This window comes from Episyrphus balteatus, chromosome 2 (assembly GCF_945859705.1).
Source record: "Episyrphus balteatus chromosome 2, idEpiBalt1.1, whole genome shotgun sequence".
Lineage (NCBI taxonomy): Eukaryota > Metazoa > Arthropoda > Insecta > Diptera > Syrphidae > Episyrphus > Episyrphus balteatus.
The window spans coordinates 108,712,322-108,736,870 of record NC_079135.1 but is presented as its reverse complement, the minus strand read 5'-3'; the positions used below and the strand labels follow the sequence as shown (position 1 = coordinate 108,736,870).

The 24,549-nt window shown below is 31.1% G+C and overlaps 2 protein-coding genes across 3 annotated transcripts in view; both read left to right on the top strand.

Moving 5' to 3' along the window:
• LOC129912160 (acetylcholine receptor subunit alpha-like) overlaps positions 1 to 24,549 on the top strand; it is a 229,684-nt gene that overhangs the window by 130,378 nt on the left and 74,757 nt on the right. The window lies entirely within an intron of this gene.
• Positions 6,677 to 7,463, top strand: LOC129912161 (uncharacterized). Its single transcript, XM_055990295.1, has 2 exons — positions 6,677 to 7,181; positions 7,244 to 7,463. Exons 1-2 carry the CDS (start codon positions 6,764 to 6,766, stop codon positions 7,432 to 7,434), a joined length of 609 nt encoding a protein of 202 aa, XP_055846270.1. The 5' UTR covers positions 6,677 to 6,763; the 3' UTR covers positions 7,435 to 7,463.

Genomic DNA, 24,549 nt, shown 5'->3' with positions numbered 1-24,549 from the left:
CAAATCCGATATAATTGGGGATAAAATGAAATGGCAGATTTTAATACCCCAACGATATAGTCTCTCTTTCTCTCTCTCTTTTTAGACACTGTTCCTATATAGAGGGACATCGATTTAGTGTTTATCTGTAATTAGTTGATATAAATTAGATGCAACCAAGTCAAGGCTACAGGCAATAATAATTGATTGCAATTACGGACATGATTTCAATAGCACTGCCAGCAAGAGGACAAAAACACACCCTGTGCTATGGGCCATCATATCCCCAGCCTGGATGTGATAGACTGGAAGGTTGTATAATTAATACCCTTCGTGTGATGATTTGTGTGTTTGCAAGCAGCTTATCACTAAAGTAGTGTTTAAAAATTGAATATTAAAGCATTCGATGAAATTGAGGTTTCATTGAAACGTTTTGCTTCGAAAGGTATCAATGTCAGATCGAGAGATACGATATCTTTCATGTGATATCCTTGTGCAGGATTTTTGAAAGTGAATAAATTGCATGGTCGTATGAAAATGTAGTGTTAGGGAGAAACATAATAACTCCATAAAAACAGGATTCATTTTTTAATAAGTCCAAAATTCGAAAACAGTTTCAACTCAAAACTTTATAAAGTAAGTAAAAAAAAAACTGGTTGTCTGTAAAGTCGGTTTACGGAAGATAATAATCTTACGTGATAACGTCACAACAACAAAAAAAAATGAAAAATTATTTTGTTGCATGAAAATTTATAAGATACCCATCTCATAGTTAAAAATTAAGATTTAGGCTAAAAATTAAGACCTTGCATATTTATATCTGTTTATTTTATACAAAAACGGAAAAATTTGTTTCATTCTATCATAATTCACTAGAAAAAGCTAACTAAATACCCTCTTTTTTTATTTTCTCATAATATCAATTTTTTATATGGAAGGCTTAAAAAAAATTATACCATTAACAAAGTAAATAATTCATCTAAAAAATCAAAATCAAACTTTTCTTTCTTCCATCACCCTTAAATCCATTTTTTTATATGACAACCTATATTTCGTTTTATATCATACGAAGGGTTATTACGAAAGAAGCTGGAATTTTTTGAATGCAATCAATTTTCATAAAAAAAAAACTGGAAAACCAGACTTCTTTTTCTTCCATAGCCCCAATGTCAATTTTTTTATATGACAACCCATACAAAATTTTACATCATCTAAAAGCCTGTTATTTCAGCTTTCATATATTACCTCAATCATATCTATACAATGTCTATACAAAAATTACAATTTTTGAAGTTATACTTCTTATGGGAGGGTGGGTATGAAAATTTACTTTTTGACAAGAATGTCAAAGGGATTATGACGCGATCACCCTGGGTAGCAGGGCTGTCGTTTCACCTTTATAGTAGGCAGTACTTTAGTATTTAAAAATGCAGTACGCCGCAGTACGGCAAACATAAAACACACAACACGTTGCAAGTTACATGTTTCATGTGGCAAGTTGCATGTGGCAAGTCGTATGTGGCAAGTTGCATGTGGCAAGTTGCATGTGGCAAGTTGTATGTGGCAAGTTGCATGTGGCAAGTTACATGTGGCAAGTTGCATGTGGCAAATTGCGTGTGGCAAGTTGCATGTGGCAAGTTACATGTGGCAAGTTGCCAGGGTTGCAAAAATCTCACATTTCAGCTCAGCTCACAGATCAGCTCAAATTTGAGCTAGGTACCATAGCTTAGCTCATTTGAGCTGAGTTGAAAGTGAGCTGAGCTGAAAGTGAGCGTCCCAACTTCCAACGCCTATATCTCGGAATTTTGAAAAAAATGAAAAAAAAGAGTGTGTGTACACATGTACACGCGACTGAAGTTATACTTCTCATTCAGTATATGTAAATGAATTTCATTTGATATTTTTAATTTCTATTATTAAATTAATTAATCCACACATCGTTTTTTTACATTTTTATCAAGTGAACAATAAATTAATTCTTTCATCCTCCTTGCGTCCATGTAGTTTTCAATTTATTCTGTGAAATTTACACATGTTGTGCGGTTCAGAACGTACGGTATACGCTAAACGAAACTAAATGAATTGAGCATAAAATGTGCGATATGGTTATTTTATGAGAATTGTGTGTGCTTCAGCACTAGTAGTAGCAATATGGAACTTGCAGAGTTGCTACAAAGCTCAAAAGTGAGCTGAGCTCAGCTCACAGCTCAGCTCAAATTTTGAGCTAGCTGACTTTTGAGCTATGTACCATAGCTCAGCTCATTTGAGCTGAGCTGAAAGTCAGCTGAGCTGATGGTTGAGCTGAGCTGTTGGGTGAGCTAAAGTAAAGTGAGCTGAGCTGAGCTGTGATGGGTGAGAGGATACATTGATTTTTATTTGGAAAGTATAATGAAATATGAAGATATTTTAAACTTTTATAAAACACCATAGCTCAAGATGTTTAGTTCTAGTTATTAATGGAATTATTTTAACACATGGATATTTTTATAAATAAAACAGATAATTTTTCGTGATCTTTCTCTTGGTTTTTTTAACCCTAGAAAGATAATCATAATATACGTCTCAGAGACGTATGATTCTAAAAAAGATTTTTGGTCTTATGTTAACACTTTTTGTCATATTTATTTAACTCATTACTTAGATTATTTTAAAGAAGTGATATAATAAATGAAATCAATTTAACAAAAACCCAGAAATTTGAATTGAATTAGATAAAACAGTTCTTTACACGCCATACGTCTTACAGACGTAGATTATCTTTCTAGGGTTAATAGTAAATATATTTCTATTTTTTTAGTAAAATATTTCTTTTTTAGTCATAAAAAAAATCAGGTACAATCCGGTTTTACGACTTTTTTCAAAATTCCGAGAAAATCGCGTTTGAAAGTTGGGGTAAATTTTTTTTTCGAAAAATCCCCGAATCTTTGAACGCTCCTGGAAGCTAAACCGCTTGAGAGCAATTTTTGGGAGTGGTGCCAAATGATAGCTTGTGTCATGGGCCTACGCTTTGCACATTATCAGATTTTTAAAAAATCGCCTTCCATGTTAAACCGCCACATCATGCCTTTTTTTTCAGAATCGGGCTTAACTTTTTTTTTACCTTTAAGTTCTCCTGGTTTGAGAACGCGTGTACCTACAGGGATGGAAGTTGTACCCAAATGTAGGTTAGAGTCCCCGCTACCTTTTGGCATCAAAAAAATTTTTTTCATTTTTTTCAAAATTCCGAGATATAGGCGTTGGAAGGCTTTGATCTAGAGACAGGGGAGTGGTTCCATATGAAAGCTTATATTCTCAGCTACCCGAAAGTGGTATAATCCGGTTTTTCGATTTTTTTCAAAATTCCGAGAAAATCGTGTTTGAAAGTTGGGGTAAATTTTTTTTTTCGAAAAATCCCCGAATCTTTGAACGCTCCTGGAAGCTAAGCCGCTTGAGAGCAATTTTTGGGAGTGATGCCAAATGATAGCTTGTGTCATGGGCCTACGCTTTGCACATTGTCAGATTTTTAAAAAATCGCTTTGCATGTTAAACCGCCACATCATGCCTATTTTTTCAGAATCGGGCTTAACTTTTTTTTTACCTTTAAGTTCTCCTGGTTTGAGAACGCGTGTACCTACAGGGATGGAAGTTGTACCCAAATGTAGGTTAGAGTCCCCGCTACCTTTTGGCATCAAAAATTTTTTTTTTCATTTTTTTTCAAAATTCCGAGATATAGGCGTTGGAAGTTGGGGCGCTCACTTTCAGCTCAGCTCACTTTCAGCTCAGCTCAAATGAGCTAAGCTATGGTACCTAGCTCAAATTTGAGCTGAGCTGTGAGCTGAGCTGAAATGTTAGCTTTTTGCAACCCTGGCAACTTGCCACACGCAACTTGCCACATACAACTTGCCACATGCAACTTGCCACATGCAACTTGCCACATACAACTTGGCACATGCAACTTGCCACATGAAACATGTAACTTGCTACGTGTTGTGTGTTTTATGTTTGCCGTACTGTGGCGTACTGCATTTTTAAATACTAAAGTACTGCGTACTCTAAAGGTGAAACGACAGCCCTGCTACCCAGGGTGATCGCGTCATAATCCCTTTGACATTCTTGTCAAAAAGTAAATTTTCATACCCACCCTCCCATAAGAAGTATAACTTCAAAAATTTTTTTGATGCCAAAAGGTAGCGGGGACTCTAACCTACATTTGGGTACAACTCTCATCAATGTAGGTCCACGCGTTCTCAAACCGGGAGAACTTAAAAGTAAAAAAAAAAATAGGCACGATTCTGAAAAAATAGGCATGATGTGGCGGTTTAACATGGAAGGCGATTTTTAAAAAATCTGACAATGTGCAAAGCGTAGGCCCATGACACAAGCTATCATTTGGCATCACTCCCAAAAATTGCTCTCAAGCGGTTTAGCTTCCAGGAGCGTTCAAAGATTCGGGGATTTTTCGAAAAAAAATTTTACCCCAACTTTCAAACGCGATTTTCTCGGAATTTTGAAAAAAATCGAAAAACCGGATTATACCACTATCGGGTAGCTGAGAATATAAGCTTTCATATGGCACCACTCCCCTGTCTCTAGATCAAAGCGTTCCAACGCCTATATCTCGGAATTTTGAAAAAAATGAAAAAAATTTGTTTGATGCCAAAAAGTAGCGGGGACTCTAACCTACATTTGGGTACAACTCTCATCCCTGTAGGTCCACGCGTTCTCAAACCGGGAGAGCTTAAAAGTAAAAAAAAATAGGCACGATTCTGAAAAAAATAGGCATGATGTGGCGGTTTAACATGGAAGGCGATTTTTTAAAAATCTGACACTGTGCAAAGCGTAGGCCCATGACACAAGCTATCATTTGGCATCACTCCCAAAAATTACTCTCAAGCGGTTTAGCTTCCAGGAGCGTTTAAAGATTCGGGGATTTTTCGAAAAAAAAAATTTACCCCAACTTTCAAAACCGATTTTCTCGGAATTTTAAAAAAAGTCGAAAAACCGGATGGTACCGGAATTTTTTTTATGATAAAAAAAGAAATATTTTACTAAAAAAATAGAAATATATTTACTATCAAAAACACCAAGAGAAAAGATCACGAACAATTATCTGTCTTATTTATAAAAATATCTATGTGTTAAAATAATTCCATTAATAACTAGAAACAAACAACTTAAGCTATGGTGTTTTATAAAAGTTTAAAATATCTTCATATTTCATTATACTTTCCAAATAAAAATCAATGTATCCTCTCACCCATCACAGCTCAGCTCAGCTCACTTTACCTTAGCTCACCCAACAGCTCAGCTCAGCTCACCGACAGCTCAGCTCACCCAACAGCTCAGCTCAACCATCAGCTCAGCTCACTTTCAGCTTAGCTCAAATGAGCTGAGCTATGGTACATAGCTCAAAAGTGAGCTAGCTCAAAATTTGAGCTGAGCTGCGAGCTGAGCTCAGCTCACTTTTGAGCTTTGTAGCAACCCTGCAAGTTGCATATTGCTACTACTAGTGCTGAAGCACACACAATCCTCATAAAATTACCATATAGCATATTTTATGCGCAATTTGTTTACTTTCGTTAAGCATATACCGTACGTTCTGAACCGCACAACATGAGTAAATTTCACAGATTAAATTGAAAACTACATGGACGCAAGGAGGATGAAAGAATTAATTTATTGTTCACTTGATAAAAATGTAAAAAAACGAAGTGTGGATTAATTAATTTAATAATAGAAATTAAAAATATCAAATGAAATTCATTTACATATACTGAATGAGAAGTATAACTTCAGTCGCGTGTACATGTGTACACACTAGAGTGACCGCAACTCCCATAGAAAAAAATTTTTGTCGAATTTTTTTCGGGGGAACCCCATAAAATGTTCCGCCTTTGCAGATTTTTAGATAGCCAAAATTTCAGCTCGATTGGATAAGTCTAAATGGTGCCGACACTCGCTCAAAGTATCAAAAATCTCTGTTTTTTCACTGTTTTTCGAAGAAAATTAGCTCTAGCTCCCAAACAGATGGGGTTATTTTCACTTTTTATATATTAAATGAAAGGTAGTGCTTATTACACATAATTCAGATTCAAAATTTGTTTAGTTTTACAAAAAAAAAAAAAATATTGTCATCAATTTAAATTTTCAGTACTTACCTCAAAAAGAGCTGAAGTGCAAACTCGATTTAAAATAAAACTTTCTATGTTATAGATTGATGTTACCTATCTAATTGAAATGCTTCTCGTATTATATATAATAATATATAATAATTTTATCAATTATAGAAGCACAGAGTAAAATTGACTGAAAAAAAAAAAACAAAACAAAAAGGGCACCCAGTGGGGGTTGAACCTGCTATGCCTGGATTGATAGGCGAGCGCTTTAACATCGGGCTAACTCAATGTTGACAATTGTCTTGACAAACTAAAACAAATCTTAAGATATTCAACGAAGTGTTATGGAATTTTCAGGATTTAAGCTTTTAATAGAAAAAAAATTAAATTTTAGAGAAATAATTTTTCTGTTTATTTACGTTTTTTTTTTATAGAAACAAAATAAAATGCAGTTGTAAAATACATATTTGTTGTTTTTTTTATGAAGTTTAAGCTTCACGAGTCGTTTCGTTGTCAGTTCAATAATTTTATTAAGATAAACTCTCGCTTTTTGCTAATTTTCCTTTGTATATAAAATAAATTAAGTTAAAATAAAATGTGAGTATTAGTTCTGTTGCGTTTTTGTTTTAAGATTAAAAGAAGTTTTAAGAATTGTTAGTGTTTTCCAGATATATTTTGTGTTCGTTGATATGGCATTGGCAGCAAACACCCGAGAAAAAATTTTTCTTGTAGGCTATCCGTCTCATCAAATTACAGGGTGTAAATTACCCTCAAATCGTCAAGTTTTGTCAACACTATTTTTTAATTTGCGAATTGTAAAATTAAATTTAAAGGAATCTGCAAGACTTGTCATTCGAGAGGTACTTATTTTTTGGGAAAAAGCCAGAATTCAAACAAAATATGAAAAAGATGCCATTGTTAAATTAGAAAAACTTTACAATGAGTGGAGAAATCACCAACGAAATAAAAACAAAACGCTTGAAAGCACCAAAAATAAAATAAAAGAATTTGCGTTGAAAATGGACGATCTCTTTGATATAGCACATCGAGATGCCTTGACCATTACTGAAAAAAAACGCAGAATTGAAGAATTCAGATTTGATATTGGTAAGCTTTAGTATTATTATCATTTTAATTAGATCTTTGCTAATGTTGACTGATTTTAAAAGATACTGAAGATGACGCGGAAACACAGGGGACGGAGGAGGAAGCTCAAGAAGAAGTATATAGCCAGAATTCTGCGGATTGGGATAGAATGGATGTTTCTCTATCTCAGGCAACCTCTGGGCCATCGGGTAGCAGGAAAATGAGATGGAAGTGTAGTTGGATTCAGAACACCAGGAGCCACTCATCATGCTAGGTGGATGGCCAAAGCTATTAGAGCTTAAAAATATTCATGTTTCGAAGCCAGTTTAAAATGAGTAACGAGGAACGTAACGCTCTCGGTGATATCTGCGTTTTCATCGTAAAAATTTACTGCAAGGCTTGGTTTAATGCCCCAAGAGCTTATCTGGCTCCTAAAAAAGATCTGGATCTTTTGCGTGATTTCATTGAATACCGCAAGATAGACAAAGACATTTCAGAGAAGGCTCTTGCTAAATTCTCAAACCTTTTATAGTATTTGAGTTCAGAGCTGGTAGGTCTGGCGTTCTTTGACCCAACTTTACCAGATGGCGAGAAATCAGAAATGGCCAACATAATTTTAAAAAACAGGGAAACAGAAACCAACAGAATAGTAAATCCAAAGCTACATCCACATGAAATTGAACAATTTGTCACAGCAGGGTTAAAAAATATTGTGAACAAAGAAACATTGAACTTTTTCGGCCGATTGAAAATAGACACAAGTTTTCTCAAAGAACCTCCAAATCTTTGGCCCGAAAACCCCCATTTTAAAGAAGGCTTTAAGAAAGTGAAAACACTTAAAGTCGTAAATGACATGGCAGAAAGAGGAGTCAAGTTAATAACCGATTTTAATAATCTTTTAACTAAAGATGAGGAACAAAAACAATATGTACTTCAGGTAGTCAGTGAGTGCCGAAAATTATATCCTGATGCTTCCAAAACTACTTTAAGTAAGTCACTTGATTAAATTTTTTAGTATTTACTTCAATAATTATGTATAAGAAATTTAACACGATGTTAAGTATTTTGTTTTTGAGAAATCTGTTAAATGTTTCAATTTTTTTTTAAATAAAACAGTAAAAAAAGTTTCATTTTAAATCGAGTTTGCACTTCAGCTCTTTTTGAGGTAGGTACTGAAAATTTAAATTGATGACAATATTTTTTTTTTTTGTAAAACTAAACAAATTTTGAATCTGAATTATGTGTAATAACACTACCTTTCATTTAATATATAAAAAGTGAAAATAACCCCATCTGTTTGGGAGCTAGAGCTAATTTTCTTCGAAAAACAGTGAAAAAACAGAGATTTTTGATACTTTGAGCGAGTGTCGGCACCATTTAGACTTATCCAATCGAGCTTAAATTTTGGCTATCTAAAAATCTGCAAAGGCGGAACATTTTATGGGGTTCCCCCGACCAAATTTCGAAAATCGATTTCTTGCGGACACTCTAGTACACACACTCTTTTTTTTAAAGCCAACCATGTTGAAATTTCAAACTGAAATTTCGGTGCTGCCTACACTGGTGGCTGATCATCGGTAATAGATCTCCACAGGTGTTTTGTCGTATTTTTGAAGTTTTTCAATTTAAGATTCTGTAGCCTGTAGTGAATGTACCGTTATGTGTGATATATCAAATGAAAGTAAATATTATCAGCATGCTCAATAAAGTTAAATCAAATTTTTATCTGGTCTAGATCAAAAGATATAACGTGTTAAGAAAAAATCATTTTACCGTTATCTTAAAATTGTGAATACGAAATTTATTTAAATTTTGGTTTATAAGTCCTGCGTTTTATCTATCAACTGTATAGATTTCATTCATTTATCTGTATATATAAATAAATAACGGTTAAAAACGGCCAAAAAACTTGGGGAAGAAAAATTTGTTTTTCCCGTTACTCAGCCAAAAAGTCATTTTAAAAGCTCCAAAAAATTGTTAAAAATAAAAAAAAAATACCCTTAAAAAGTAGGTGGTTTTCAAAAATTCACATTTCAAAACGGGAAACTTAAAAAAAATCCGTATTAGACCCCTTATTTTTTACTTGCGATATAGGTACTATATATCAAGTTATGCATTCATACAAAAAAAAAAGTTGAGATAACATTTTTCCATGACATTACGATGATAGACAATGCCAAAAAAGTGGGTCCCGGAAGTCCGTCTGTCTGTCAGTCTGTCTGTCTGTCTGTATAAGGAACTAGAGCCTAAACGGATGGACTGATTGACTCCAAACTTGCTATGTAGCAATTTTTGGAGACTCTCCAGAGGGATTTTTGGAATTAATTTTTTTGGACCAAAACTAACGGTACCTGGCATACAAAAATTTCGGAAAAGTTTAATTTCACGAAAACGGCTCCAACGATTTTGTTAAAAAAATTAAAGTGTTAGTTTTTAAACAAGGTCTATCTTTTGAAGAAAAATTTTTTTTTTGAAAATCATTATTAACGGTACCTGCCATAGGACCGCTTTTTTCAAATCGGATTTTGTGCAAAACTACTTATTGTATTTCAACGAAATTTTTTATTCAATAGCATTTATATAATTTAAACATAAACCAAAAATAAAATTTTGAAAAAAATAATTTTTGGATTTTTAAAAAAATTTTGAAATTTTTTTTTGAAAAATCAAATTTTCGAAAACGGTACATTGAATTTTTTTGAAATTTTGTTTTTAGATGTTGATTAGTTATTTCTACAAAATAGCATACCAATTATATTTTTAAACTCTTTTTTCAAAAAAATTATTTATAAAAAATTAAATTTTGAAAAATGAATTTCATTTTTTTTTTTGTTTTTTTTTTTTTCTTTTGTTTTTATATACATTTCCCAAGTTTCTATATAAAAAGTCTTAAAAATTTAAGCAACTTGAACTCTTAGAGCAAGTTCGTGCGACCCAGTCGTGCATTTTATTTTATTATATTTCGAATTGCGTTTTGCAAATTGTCAAAAAAAAGTTTCCCCTACCTATAATTACCACTTTAAAAAAGGTCTACCACATACTTTAGTAAAAAAAAAAGGCGGAACGGAGAAAATGGCGTAACTTTTTCGTGGATACCTACTGCCATGGTTCATCGATTTATAAGACGTTATCACGTCTAAAACACAGTTTCGACCCTCAAAACTTTGAAAGCAAACAAAATTGGACCATCGAAATCCTTCAAATAATTTATTAGAATTCTATATTGTTTGTGAAATATCATCCATAAAATAGAGATTTAAGTCCAGGTATACCACACACACACAAACCACGAAATGGATTTTTCAATATGCAGTAAATTATTCAGAAAATCCATCCTCTTAGAAATTGCATAATAAAAGTAACCATCAACACACACAATTCCAATAAAATAAATATTCTAACATCCTTCGAACTATTTCCTGTGCAACAAACCATTTTTCCATCGACCGACACTACCACCGCAGGCAAAAAGTATGCAATTTATTGCAGTAATTCTCAAGTGAATTCAAATTTTAGGGGATGCACAGCAAAAATTGTTACTTTATTCAATATTCAACACATCCTTAAGAGTCTTAACAAAAAAACGAAAAGAAAAAAAAGAAAAAAAAAAAAAAAACTTCTTCATTGGTTTGCTTACTTCCTGTGATTTTTCGCATAATACTTCCAACAACAATATTGAATTATCCCCAAAGTGTTATGATCCGTATTCCTTAAGTTTCTTATCCTAAATATTCAGAGCATAGTATAAAAAGTGTGAACTGTAAAAAGTAACTTTCTCTACTATAAGTACAAATACGAGTATAAAAATCTATTAAACAAGGACGATATACCAAATTGTGTGTTATAGCTAGGATTTCCCGCGGTGTTGCTTTGCGCGTTCTTTTGGTATAACTTTATCTCCATAAGGACCAACGTCCATTACAAAAAGTTTTTAAAGGGTTTTTCGTAAAACGTACAGGAGAAAGTTTTAAGTTGTGGAACAAAGTGAAGAAAAATAAGGTGTTTCAATATGGAAATGGTGCAAGAAAAGTTTAAAATGCACATCAATATTTGAGGTCTCAAATGAATTGGAATTTCGTTTTCTGTTAAATAAATTGGCACCATTAGTATGTACAGATGTTTATTTATTTACAACCAAGTTAAAAGAAACTTGAAAAAATTTTAGAAAAAAATAATCATTTTAAATATTCGTACAAATTCGAAGATAAAAGTTTGAAACGTTTTATTTAATGTAGCAGTATTATTAAAAATATTTTAAGATAGGTATTCTTATTAGCGTAAGTGGCTGATATATAGAACTTAAAATCCATTTTTTAGTTTTTGCAGTTTCGAGTGCAAAAGATGCATATCTTCGACTTTATTACTTACTCTTTAGGGTAACATTCGGTTTCGTGTGAATAAAAAACCGACAATACGACTATTTGTAAATCTGAAAAAGCATGTTTTTTTTTTTGCGTGGACGAAATTTTTCAGTGAAAAGGTTATTTATGTTATTTAATATCTCCACTTAAAACGGATAGGTTCTATACAAAATTTTCTAGATTTTGCAATTTCACTCTCAAAAAATTGAAAAAAAAAAATTTGTTTTCATGCATTTTGATGTATTTTTTTTTGATTTTTTAAGACTTGTTCAATTTCAACTTAATTTTTGTTAAAAAAGGCCTTTATATGACCTTCATATTAATTTTTTTTTTTTTTTTTGAAAAGTTATTTTCTAAAACTGTATTTTTTTTTGAAATTTTGATTTAAGGAGTTGATTTAGAAATATTTATGTTATTATAAAAGGCGTTCAGAATAATAATAATATGTCAAGTCCACTTCTCAACAATTTGGTCGTTTTTTGTTACTTATAATAAGTGTTTCGATTTATCTTAAAAAGAATAAAAAAAAAGAAATTCTGGAGATGTAGAGCTATTCATCTGTGAAATATTTGTTTACCAAAAGTTCCTTTAATTGGTGAGAAAAAGATTTTCAAAGTTCTATATAATGCGTAAATTTCAAATGGAACTGACCGATTTATTATTTTGATCGCCAAACCAATCTTTTTAAAATTTATTTAAAAATGACTATAACGATTTTGATTTTTTATGATTTTATGCCTATTTATTATTTAGGATTAAATGGATTTTTTGAAAATTTGTTTTTAGTTAGTAATTATTCTGAGCCAATTTTTACTTTGTATAACAAACTAAATTCAAACAAGTTTTAAATTCTCTAAGATCTGAGCTTCTCAAAACTATGCATAAAACAATAAAATATTGACTATTTTTTGAAAAAAATTATAGAATGACTGGGCTACGCTTTAGAAGTATATTGATTTCAGCACTGTTAATCAGAATTTTAATTTTTGTAAAACCTATTGAGTTTCATATAAATACAACATATATGGAATATACTTGATAAAAAAAGATATTTTTTGTGGATTATAATCGGGTAAAACTTTTAAAACTGATTTTTAATAGTAAATACTCAAGTTAAGTTCCCTCCGCCCGCCCAAAGAAACACCCTTTAACTCAAAAATTTTTTGTTTGTTCTTAAACGTCGAATCATTGGCTTTTTGGGACTTTTTACAGAATATACTTTATATCTCTGCAAAAAAAACACCCTTTTACAGAAAATTATTTTATGAAAACTTTTTATTCTTGCTTTCTATCCTAACTGCAAAGTTTTTACCAAATTTAATGTTAATTTATTTTTCAATCAAAAAAAACCCTTTTAACCATGATTTTCTTAAAAACACCTTAGATTATTGCCTCAAGTCTAAAAAGTAACATAATTGCTGAATTTCAATAGGGAACCATTGTTATTAAATAGTTTTTTCCAATAAACCCATATTTTCTCTATATCTGAAAAAAAACACCCTTTTATTTGAAAAATATTATCCGTTATTCCTATGGTAAAGACAACACTTTTAATTAATTTTGTAAGGGTACCTTTTCCTTTTATACCATTGATTTTATCAGACTTATAGCGGTTTTTCCTTATTTCCCATAAAAAAAAACACCCTTTCACCTGAAATATTTTTAAAATCTGCTTAGATTCCTGGTTTCTGTTATAAATGAAATATTTTTACCAATTGTCATTGCGGTAACATTTTCGTCCCAGTTTTTGTAGTGCTAATTATGAATTTCATAATTTCTATATGAAAAAAACACTCTTTCAATGAAGATAATTTTGTAGACTTGACAGACTCTTAGTTCTTATAACAAAAGAAACGATTTCATCAAGTTTAAAAAATTAACATTACATTCAAAATCAAAAAATTACCATGAACATGACTCATACCTATGATTATTTTCCACAAACAATATTTTTCCTCTTTTCTGCGAAAAAAACACCCTTTCAACCAATTTTATAGACTCTTTTGATCCTTGGTTCTTATACTGAAAGCAAACTTTTTGCCGCTTTATAATGTAACAATTTGTAAGAAATCTTACGTGTTAAAATTAAGGAAATTTAAAAAAAAATGTTTTATTTTTTTTATTTCAAAATTTGCTTTTGAATATTCAAAGTTTGAAAATAAATTTCCAATTCCATCCAACTTAGCTTTTTAATTTTGCAAAAGAAAACACCCTGCAAATATAAACCATTATATTCAAAGGGATCAAGAATCAGTTGTTTTAACCTCACCGAAATTTATTTTAAAGATTTTTCAGCTTCCAAAGGGAAACAGGGATACCACCATCAAAGTATCATGTTATAAACTTCTCTCACTTCCAACCACATTAAATGGCTAAGATACAGTATTTTTGGTTTCGCCTACTCTCATCGTCAAATTTTCAACAAAATGCTAATGAAACATCTTGTGGTCAGAATATATAAAAGCAACACAAAATTTTCTCTATAATCTTCTCCTCTGGCCAGAAAATGCAATTGTTGTTTCTATTTTCAACTAAGTCCAAACCAAAACCAAAAAGGATATATTCACATTTCCACTTCTTTATAAAAACAAAAAAAAAAAAAAACAGAAAAAACTTTCTCTGAATTAATTTGCATTTTATATGAGTGTATTAGTGTCAACCCCTAGGTTGAGACTTTTTGACCCTTTTATGATCCCTTTTCTTTTGCCCAAGAAAATATGATAAAAAGGATAAAAGTTATAAAATACTCCTCTGTCTTTTACAACATACATTTACCCATCATCATCGAGAGACAGTGTGTATGTCTTGTCTTGTTTGGTATAATGAAATACGAAACAAAATCCAAAAAAACACATACAATATTGACAGAGTTGACAGATTTTTATTTTAAATTGGTAAAATCTGTCAAAAATTTGAAAAACAAGAAGAAAGACAAGAAAGTTTTTTCCAGACAAAGACACACAATGGACGTGAAAAGTATTTGTGTGTGTAAGTGAATGAGCTAACATTTGTGTCAATATGTCAACAAAGTGTGAGCAAAGAAAGTAAATTACTTAATACAGAGATTATGTCACCCAGAAGTTCGCAAAAAAGTTCAATGATGCTGACACACACGGATTGGACATGGACATTTTGAAGTAAGATACACAATGTGGCCGAGATCGGTCCCAAGAAAATAATGACATTTTATGACGTTATTGTGTTTGGAAAAGTTTTGAATTCAATTTCGTCCTCAGGTAGAGGACATTTTGTAGATTATTTAATTTAAATATTTTGACTTTGGCTGCGAATTCAGGAGGAAAAATTAAATTAAATTGAAAATTGAAAATAAATTTTAAAGGAAATGAGATGTGGTTTTTGCTTTTGTCTTCTGTTACGTTAACTCATGAACTTTGAGACTCCAGATGTCGCTGGGAGAAAAGGTTAACCAAAAATCTTAATAAGCTTTTTTGATAAAATTGATTTCCGAGGAAAAAACCGCATTTTCTTTTGTATTTCTTCATAAACTGTCGCGAACATTAACAAGAAATAAAATTATGCTATCCCACTTCTGATATCTTGTCATGTGTTAGGAAGTGATTATGTTCTAAAAATAACAATCAAAACCATTTAACATCAAGGTTAAAATTTATTAAATTGTTGACATGAATTTATTTTTAAACGTGAGCAAAGCATTCCCCTAAAGCCATGAGATTACTCGTTCATGTCAAATTTTTTAAAACCAAAATTGAAAAATATGTAATTTCCATTTGTGTCACAAAAACTTCTTCTTCTATAAAAAAAATATACTTTACATCTTCATCGTCATTGTCAGTGTGCAATCTCACCTGTCAGATAACAACTTACACATGCCCAGGGACATTTTTTTTTTATATCACAAAGGATTTGCGGATCTGTCTGATCTATATGAACAAGTTAGTAAGCTAAAAAAAAATCACAACCTTCCCAAGCTTATAATATACTGTGTAGTACTTGAAATATGTCCTTTATATATCCTCTAGGAGAGACTGTCTTCATCAAACAACAATGTTAAGGTTGTAAATTTGCACTTAACCTTGTACCTCTTCTAAAATAAAAAAAACTGTATAAGGAAAAGACTTAAAATTCACCTAGGTACTTCAGATTTCAACAACTTGATACAACAACAACGACAACAACAACCCGAAACAAATTGGATAGGAAACAAAAAAAAAAAAAAAGCGCAAGCCACTTTCAAGCTTTCAAGATGCATTATTGTCTATTCTCACAGCAGGGACGCATTTTCCCATCCAAAAGGATAATGTTACCCACCCTTTTTTTTTTTTGTTCGAACAAAAAAATGTGGAAGAAAATCCGCCACTTTTGTTGAACATCTAGATTTGTGTTCTGTTTCTTTTTTTTTAGCGAAAGGAGAAAATGTAAAATATAAAACACCATGACAGGAAAAGGTAGGCTAGGCAGCAGCACCAGGATCATCATGGAGGATAAAAATAAAGCAAAAGTGCAAGCATATAACGGTTTGAACTTTATTACAAATGTCAACTGAGAGTCATTTTAGACAAACACTATATTTTTTGACGAGAAGATTGGAGATATCTTTATGATAGAAGAAGAAATAGGTATGTAAAAAAAAAAATATGAAATACAATCCTTTTGGAAGAGGTATTAGATAAATAAGGAAATGTGGAAGAACATTTTATTGTTCTTGAAAATGAGAGATGCTCATGAAATAGATATTTTTATGATTTTAAATCCTTTGGGTGATCCGGAAAAATATAAATTTTGAGACATTTTGATTTGACAAAATTAAGTTTCATTTCTTTACGATAATATTTGGTTTATCATATTTTCAGTTGCATGAATTTATTTAAAGCTGTCAAATCAAATACCTTACGAAACTAATAATTAGCAAAGTCCATTACTCCCCTGGGATATATCACAAAAAATGGGAATTGTTTCATTGTTTATAATTCCCTAAATCAATGAAATGAATTAGAAGGTTTAATTTTTGGAAACAACATTCATTGTTCAAAGCAGTTACTCGGCACAAACAACTCTTTTCATTTTTAGTAGCACAAGTGGCTATAGTATTAGGAGTCAATTTTGGTCACGTAACTTCGTTTTCAGTCACTGATCCACACAGGCCTATTCCTGACATTTATTTGAATGGTGTAGTGCTTCCCAAGTGTGAAAAGTTTAAATATCTGGGGTCTATGATAAATAACGAAGGTACTTGTGATGACAATATCAATCATCGCGTAAGCGTAGGGTGGATGAAGTGGCGGGAAAATTCTGCTATCTTCTGTGATCGAAAAATGCCCCCTAAGCTGAAAGGAAGGCTCTACACCGCAGTTGTGCGTCCAGCACTCACATACGGTTCACAATGTTGGACAATGTACAAAAAGTATGAGAGTAAGTTAACGGCAGCTGAGATGAAGATGCTTCGCATGACAGCAGGAGTAACAAAGCTTGATAGAATTAGAAGTAGAAAGATCCGAGGAAGCCTTCATGTTAAAAATACCATCTCCCAAAAAATTGAACACGACCGACTCAGTTGGTATTGCCATATTCAAAGGAGAGATCCTGAGAACCCCGTCAAAAAGCAATATCATATAACGTTCCAACACGAAATAAAAAGAAAGGTAGGCCTAAAAACGCCTGGTACAAGCAAATGCAAAAACACCAGCATTCAGTTGGCCTCAGAAACGGAACAATACAAAACCGGGAGGCTTGCCGCCGATTTCTGAGGTCAACCCGGCGAACCCCACAGGCGGATCACTAGTGTGAAGCAGTAACGTGGGAAGGTTATGATCCCCTCGACATCGAGATCATAACAGCGCCGAGAAAAAGGAAGAAGAAGAAGAAGAACTTCGTTTTTAGTCATAAAGTTGTTGACAAACAGTTATAAGAAGTTTAAACTTTAAATCTCTCGAACTCATGATTAAAGAAACCATTTCATTTTGGTTTGGAAACGGTTTTTGAGCCTGATTTCTCAATGCAGTTTTTCCTGTAATGATGGTGATTTTTTTATATCGTCGGTGAAACCAGACAAGTGTGTAACTCCAAATTTTTGAAAATTAGATTTGAATGCCATCTGTTAGACAAACCTAAAATCTACCGTTCCTTAAACTCAGAATCCCCTTATAGTTCATAGTTTTTCTTTTATTAGCAAATTAGAAAATGAAAACTCATACAAATGCCTTCAAAACGATTTTGTTTTTTTTTTTGCATAAAATATGCTAAAATGGAGTTACACACTTTTCTGGTTTCACCGACGATATGTATTTTTAAAAAAGAAAAAAAAAAAGAAAAAGAAAATGCTCTGAAGGATCAAATTTTTTCTTAATTAAAATGTATGTACATATGTGTATGGAAAAAAAATTTTAAAACTTAAAATTCCTTCCTCAAAGGAAAGAATGGAAGACTGGGTCGCACGTACTTGCTCTTATAATAAAAAGTACATAAATATTAACTTACCATTGGAATTTTACCGATTTAGTTAGAAATCAGAAAACAAATTTTTAAAAATCATAAACAATTTTATTTTTTTAATTTTTTAAAATTTTTTTTAATTTGAATACACACAATTTTTTTAAACAATAAGAAATATCTGTGTGTATGGTTTGAATAAAATCGGTTGATTCTTTGATAAAATATGCGTAAATAACCAAAATGTCAATTTTCGCCAAAAATGCCAAACGCCATATTTCCACTATCCGAACTATCCAGACCGACGGACGTCATGACGAGATCCACTTTTTTGGACTTCTCCATCATCGTAAACTAAATTTTGATTAAAACCTCGATTTTTTTTGACACGAAACACGATGTGAAAATTATTTACATGAATGTCCGCTCTCATGCACCAATGTTACATTGTAAGAATTTTCAATGTCTAACAAATACAAATTGCGCCATGAAATTATCTTAAATTTAAATTTTAGTTAATTTTGTAAAAATATGTAAATTTTTAAAATGCAACAGTCATGGTAACTTGGTACAATTTGCTGTTATTCATCCGAAGAAAATGAGTTTTAGAGTATTTGGCAGTTCAATTTAGTTATATTTTGATAAGTTTGCCTTGACAGGTCATTCTAAGTGATTTTCAGGTCACTGTGGTGTATACGTAACATTTTTTTGTCTTTTGACGTAAACAATGTTTTTGTTGCTGACCAAATAATAAAAAAGGTCTTTAGAATATTTTCTAATCTTTTGAAATTGATGTTTAATCTATGGGCTTAAAATTTTATTGGATTTGTCAAAAATTTTTTGAAAGTATAATGACAAAGACTCTGAGATTATTTTGATAATAGTATGAAATATGAAAACTTGAAGGTTTTTCTTTTTACTCTTGTCCTTTTTCGTAGGATTTTCAAATCTATGCTCTGAAGTAAGCTGTCGTATAAACTTGAATTGAAGTATTTTTAACATTTTGTAAGAAGTCAGTTTATTTCAATTCGATAGAATAAAAAAAAATCTCTTGCAATTGCTTTTCTGGAAAATCGTCTTAATTTTGAATATTCAAATATATAACCCGTTTGCCTTAACGTATCAAAAATGCAGATACATACGGCAATTTGAGCTTTTTGCCAGAACATCCTTTCAATGATGCTACATTATGAGTGTTCGATTTTAAATTTTCTTCTTTTGCCAAAACCACTATTGGATTTAGTACATATATATTTTCACTTAAAACACCTCCTGTTGAACTTATTGTGCTATCGAATGTAATATCATGTTTCATTTTATTGCTTTTTTTCCAAAATAAAAAGTTTTTCTTATATATACCCAAGAGTTAATTGAAATGTAAGAGCTTTTATTTCAGTTATTAATAAGTACTTCTAATGTTACCGTTTTGAGGTTTAGAAATTTATACGATTACATGGTCTTAAATGTACCTATACAAAAGGTATTAAAACATAAAGTTATAAATTATTTTTTTTTTATTAACGTATGCTGTCATACATCACATAAGCCACGAGCATCATCTTGAGTATCCTAACTTTTTAATTTACCTTCGTTGCTTCCTTAACACTACGTCAATAATTCTTTTAAGATTTTACGATAAGACAATCATAAAAAACTCAAGACTTTAAAGTATTTTTTTTATTTTTTCTGTACTTTGTTTGTGTAACTAAAAGCAACTTGAATTGCAGTTATTTTTATCCTCTCTAAAAAAAAAACCCTCTAAATATTTCTTCAAACACGCTCACATAAAACCCATAAATTTTCATACTCTTATCCATGTTAAAGGAAATTCTTTATATACACATCACAGTCCTTTAAAACCTTAAACTTTTCTATAACCTTCATTCGCCTTCAAGCTCCACACATTTTCACATTCTAATTTTATTTCCAATATTATACCTACTTATATATATAAAAGCTGGCAAACAGGATATGTGTGCACGTACAGTATAATACAATTTATGAAGTAAGAGTTACAATTTAACCTCAGGCAATAACACATCACCTTTAAATTTTTTAAAGGCCAAAAAACAAGAAAAATGAAATAAAATTTCACTCAAAATTCACAGAGAAATGAAAATAAAATTTGATCTTCATAACCAAATGTGGTTTTGCGTTTGCCTACAATACTAAAAATAAATTCGTTCAGAAGGACACTTTGAGTCATTTAAATAGGTTCATTTATTTTAACAATTCAATGAGTTGTAAAAAAACCGAAATATTAAAAGTTAATAAATGTTTTCTTACTTTTTTCTCAGGACATTTTTTAGTAATGTCCTTGATATTTTTATTGAACATATTTAACAAAACTGTTTTTTAACTGTGTCTTATTAAATGACTCGTAGTGTATTTCATTCAAAAGGCATAGCAGTGGTGCTGACATTGGTAAGCTTGAGAATTTTTGAATTTTTGAAAGCCTACTATCCCGTGAATAAATGTGTAGAAATGTTTATAAGAAACGCCACCATCTGCCACATGCCAAATTGTGTGTGGCAGGCAACTTGAGAGCTGTATTCCCTTTTATGTGATTATTATGTTAAGGTCTATATTATTACTTTGTCCTCTCTGTAGTGTCTCTCTGTGGTTTACTCAATAAATTTTAAGCGAATTACAAATCCTAGGGATTTCCCAGGACACCCACCCGTTATAACCAAAACTTTGACACAACAGAGCCAGCTTAGAAAACTGAGTGGGTCTTACGCGACCGACCTCAGAAGACTGTGATGTTGGCGACACGCTACGAATAGACAAATATAATAAATTAAATCGAAAAAATGCCTCAAAATTAACGAAACAATAAATACATTTTGTGTGACATTGCCCCGAAGGATTTTCTATGCATAGCATAAAGCCTATAGCCATAGTCGAGAGGTCGACACTGTGTACGTTCGTTTATATGTACATTCCACACCGGGTGGTATTAAATTATTTCACACATAAAACTTTCAGTGCCATGAGAAGAGCACCAAGCAAAATCACCCTAGGACGATTATGCGAAGACCGAAGGAGAGCATCATCACATCAGCATCCTTGAACTAAACTGGAGAGAGAACAAGTGTTGCGAGGTGTTTGAAGGAAATATTATATAGAAATTTGTGTGATTCCCGAGGCAGAAAATCTTGAAAACGCCCTTCGTAAAAATATATGCGGTTGTAGAGAGGATAGGGGGAGGTAAAAGTTTAAAAGGCAAACGTGCGAGAAAAATGCAGAGATGGTTATTATTTGTTGTTATCTAATGTATATATGAACGCTTATTAAAGCTGAGCAAACTTGTTGAGCATTTATAAGAGAAAGTTTAGTCGTTTTTATGTGAAACTTTTTACACGGATGTCCTGGAAGTTAAGATTATCTAACCTTAAATAAAATTAACACCTAGTTTTATTTTTGTAAATTTAAAAAATATATATGAAATAAAATGTACAAATGGGTACGTGTAGGACTTTCAAGGCAGTTCGTTTATTTTGGAAAAAAAAAATGATTGACACAGAAAAAAGGCCTTTTTCGTAAGGAAATAATAAATTCTTTCAACTATGTTTAACACTTTTACGTCAAAATGTTATTTAAAATGCTGAGTTGTTGAGTAGACATTTCAACACAATTTTTACAGATTTTCTTTATGATACCTATGAGTTTACATGGTAATCTGTGAAAAGTCACTGATAATGTACTAAGCTGTATTTAATATTTAAAGCCATCGGAACACTCTACTCTGAAGTTTATTTAAATAAATTCTTTTTTATACAGATGTGCCTGGGCTCCAGATATGTTGTTCACGTTCGAATTGATGTATACAAAGCCTTTATTTTATATTCTTTACACTTTAAAAACAAGGAAAGAATATTTTGATAGGTATACTGACATTTTCTCATTTTTATTTGCGATATTTTACTACGCTTCGTAACCAAGTAACCATTATTGTTACATTAGAGAGTAAAATTTGCAGATGCGATGAATCGATTTGATAATATTCAAAAGGATGTTTTCGTTTTTTGTAGGAAAAAGTTACTAGCACAGTCTGTGAGGAACTTTTTGTCATAGGCTAGGTAGCTTTGTGAAAATGGTACCCCCAAATGCTATTTTTTTTTTCTAACCTGCCAAAGGTTGGCCAAGGATAAAACAAGATGGTTTATGCTAGGCCAACCTTAGTTCTTAAATTATAACGGAATTTTTGTTTTTTCTTCAAAAATTTACAAAAAAAATATTTTTTGTTATTCGGTGTAAAAACTGTTGGTTTTGCACTGTGGTTCGTTTGCCCAACGTTAGCTTAGGATAGCCATATTTTTTTTTCTTTATTCCACCATTTTTTCAAAAGATACAATAAAAAAAACTTTTTCTCATATCGGAAACCTGTGAATAAAATCGTTTGTTTAAAATCGTGGTTTGTCTGCAAAATATTAGCCCATGACAGCCCAACTTTTATTTTCCCTATACCAGCCTTTGTATAAAAATTCTAGAAGCATTATTTTTATTCAACTTACAAAAAAAAAATAGTACGCATACACCACAGTGACCTTTTTTTAATTTGTAAAAATCATTGATTATTTGGTTTTCTATTTGAGCACCTAGAAAAGATACATGCTTAGTATAATTTATACAAACATTTTTCAAAAGTTACAACAAATATAAAATGGTGTGTAAAGTGATTTCTTTTTCAGTACATGAATAGTACTTTTTTAGTACTTTTTTAGTACTTTCTCAACTAATAACGGTAATTCGTTTTTTTTTTTTAATATAATAAAATTAAAAAGTAACGTCTTTTGACCCGAAAGCTCACAGTAAGTTCAGTGACCTCTTTTGTAACAACTATGAGCTTTACAACGAAAAAAAATGCCAGGCTTTAACAACTTATGTATCCTTGAATTATTTGGTTAATTTTTTTTTCTGTCAGTTTGACTTCTCAATGAAAAGAAAAGTCTTTAAGTTTCCATCCTTTCAGTTAATTTGCAATAAAAATTCCAAATTCTTTCATCCTCTTTTGTATATTCATTATAATTCACCATAAATATTCAATTACATTTACAAGTAAATACGAATAAAACCAAAAAAAAAAAAAAAATGCTAACTCATCGACCAAAATTGTACAATACATAATAAAGTATAATTCACATTCAGTATAGAAATATGTATTATATTTGTTATGTTGTAGTACGATGTTATGTTTATAATAATCCTTTTTGAAAAAGCCCTTTTCTCCCAGGAGTAATTTATTCCCTTTTTCTCTCGATATGTAAATTTTCGGAACGGAAGCACACTTGAGTAATATCCTGACATGACAGAACATCAATTCTATATTTTTAACATCCGGAGGAGGTTTTAATAAAGCACTGTAAAAGCCTGTTGTGCTGACAAATAGAAAGGAAGAAGAAAAGGAGAATATAAGTAAATATATGAAAAAAAAAAAGATGTATGGGATATTTTTGATGTCAATATATCCACTTTATGGGAATTAAAGGTTCGGAGACGTATGCAAATAATGAGGACGCACCTTCTGCCCTTTTGGTTTAAGAGGGACTATTTATCAGAAAGCCGGTCATATAAATACATATTCAAATACAAATATTTAAGATATCAAAATCTTGAATATACATGAAGCTTACACTCTGCATTATTTAATTTAGGCTGTTCAACATTGTTTTTTCCGAACAAAACAAACAAAACAAACAAAACAAACAAAACAAACAAAACAAACAAAACAAACAAAACAAACAAAACAAACAAAACAAACAAAACAAACAAAACAAACAAAACAAACAAAACAAACAAAACAAACAAAACAAACAAAACAAACAAAACAAACAAAACAAACAAAACAAACAAAACAAACAAAACAAACAAAACAAACAAAACAAACAAAACAAACAAAACAAACAAAACAAACAAAACAAACAAAACAAACAAAACAAACAAAACAAACAAAACAAACAAAACAAACAAAACAAACAAAACAAACAAAACAAACAAAACAAACAAAACAAACAAAACAAACAAAACAAACAAAACAAACAAAACAAACAAAACAAACAAAACAAACAAAACAAACAAAACAAACAAAACAAACAAAACAAACAAAACAAACAAAACAAACAAAACAAACAAAACAAACAAAACAAACAAAACAAACAAAACAAACAAAACAAACAAAACAAACAAAACAAACAAAACAAACAAAACAAACAAAACAAACAAAACAAACAAAACAAACAAAACAAACAAAACAAACAAAACAAACAAAACAAACAAAACAAACCAAACAAAACAAACAAAACAAACAAAACAAACAAAACAAACAAAACAAACAAAACAAACAAAACAAACAAAACAAACAAAACAAACAAAACAAACAAAACAAACAAAACAAACAAAACAAACAAAACAAACAAAACAAACAAAACAAACAAAACAAACAAAACAAACAAAACAAACAAAACAAACAAAACAAACAAAACAAACAAAACAAACAAAACAAACAAAACAAACAAAACAAACAAAACAAACAAAACAAACAAAACAAACAAAACAAACAAAACAAACAAAACAAACAAAACAAACAAAACAAACAAAACAAACAAAACAAACAAAAC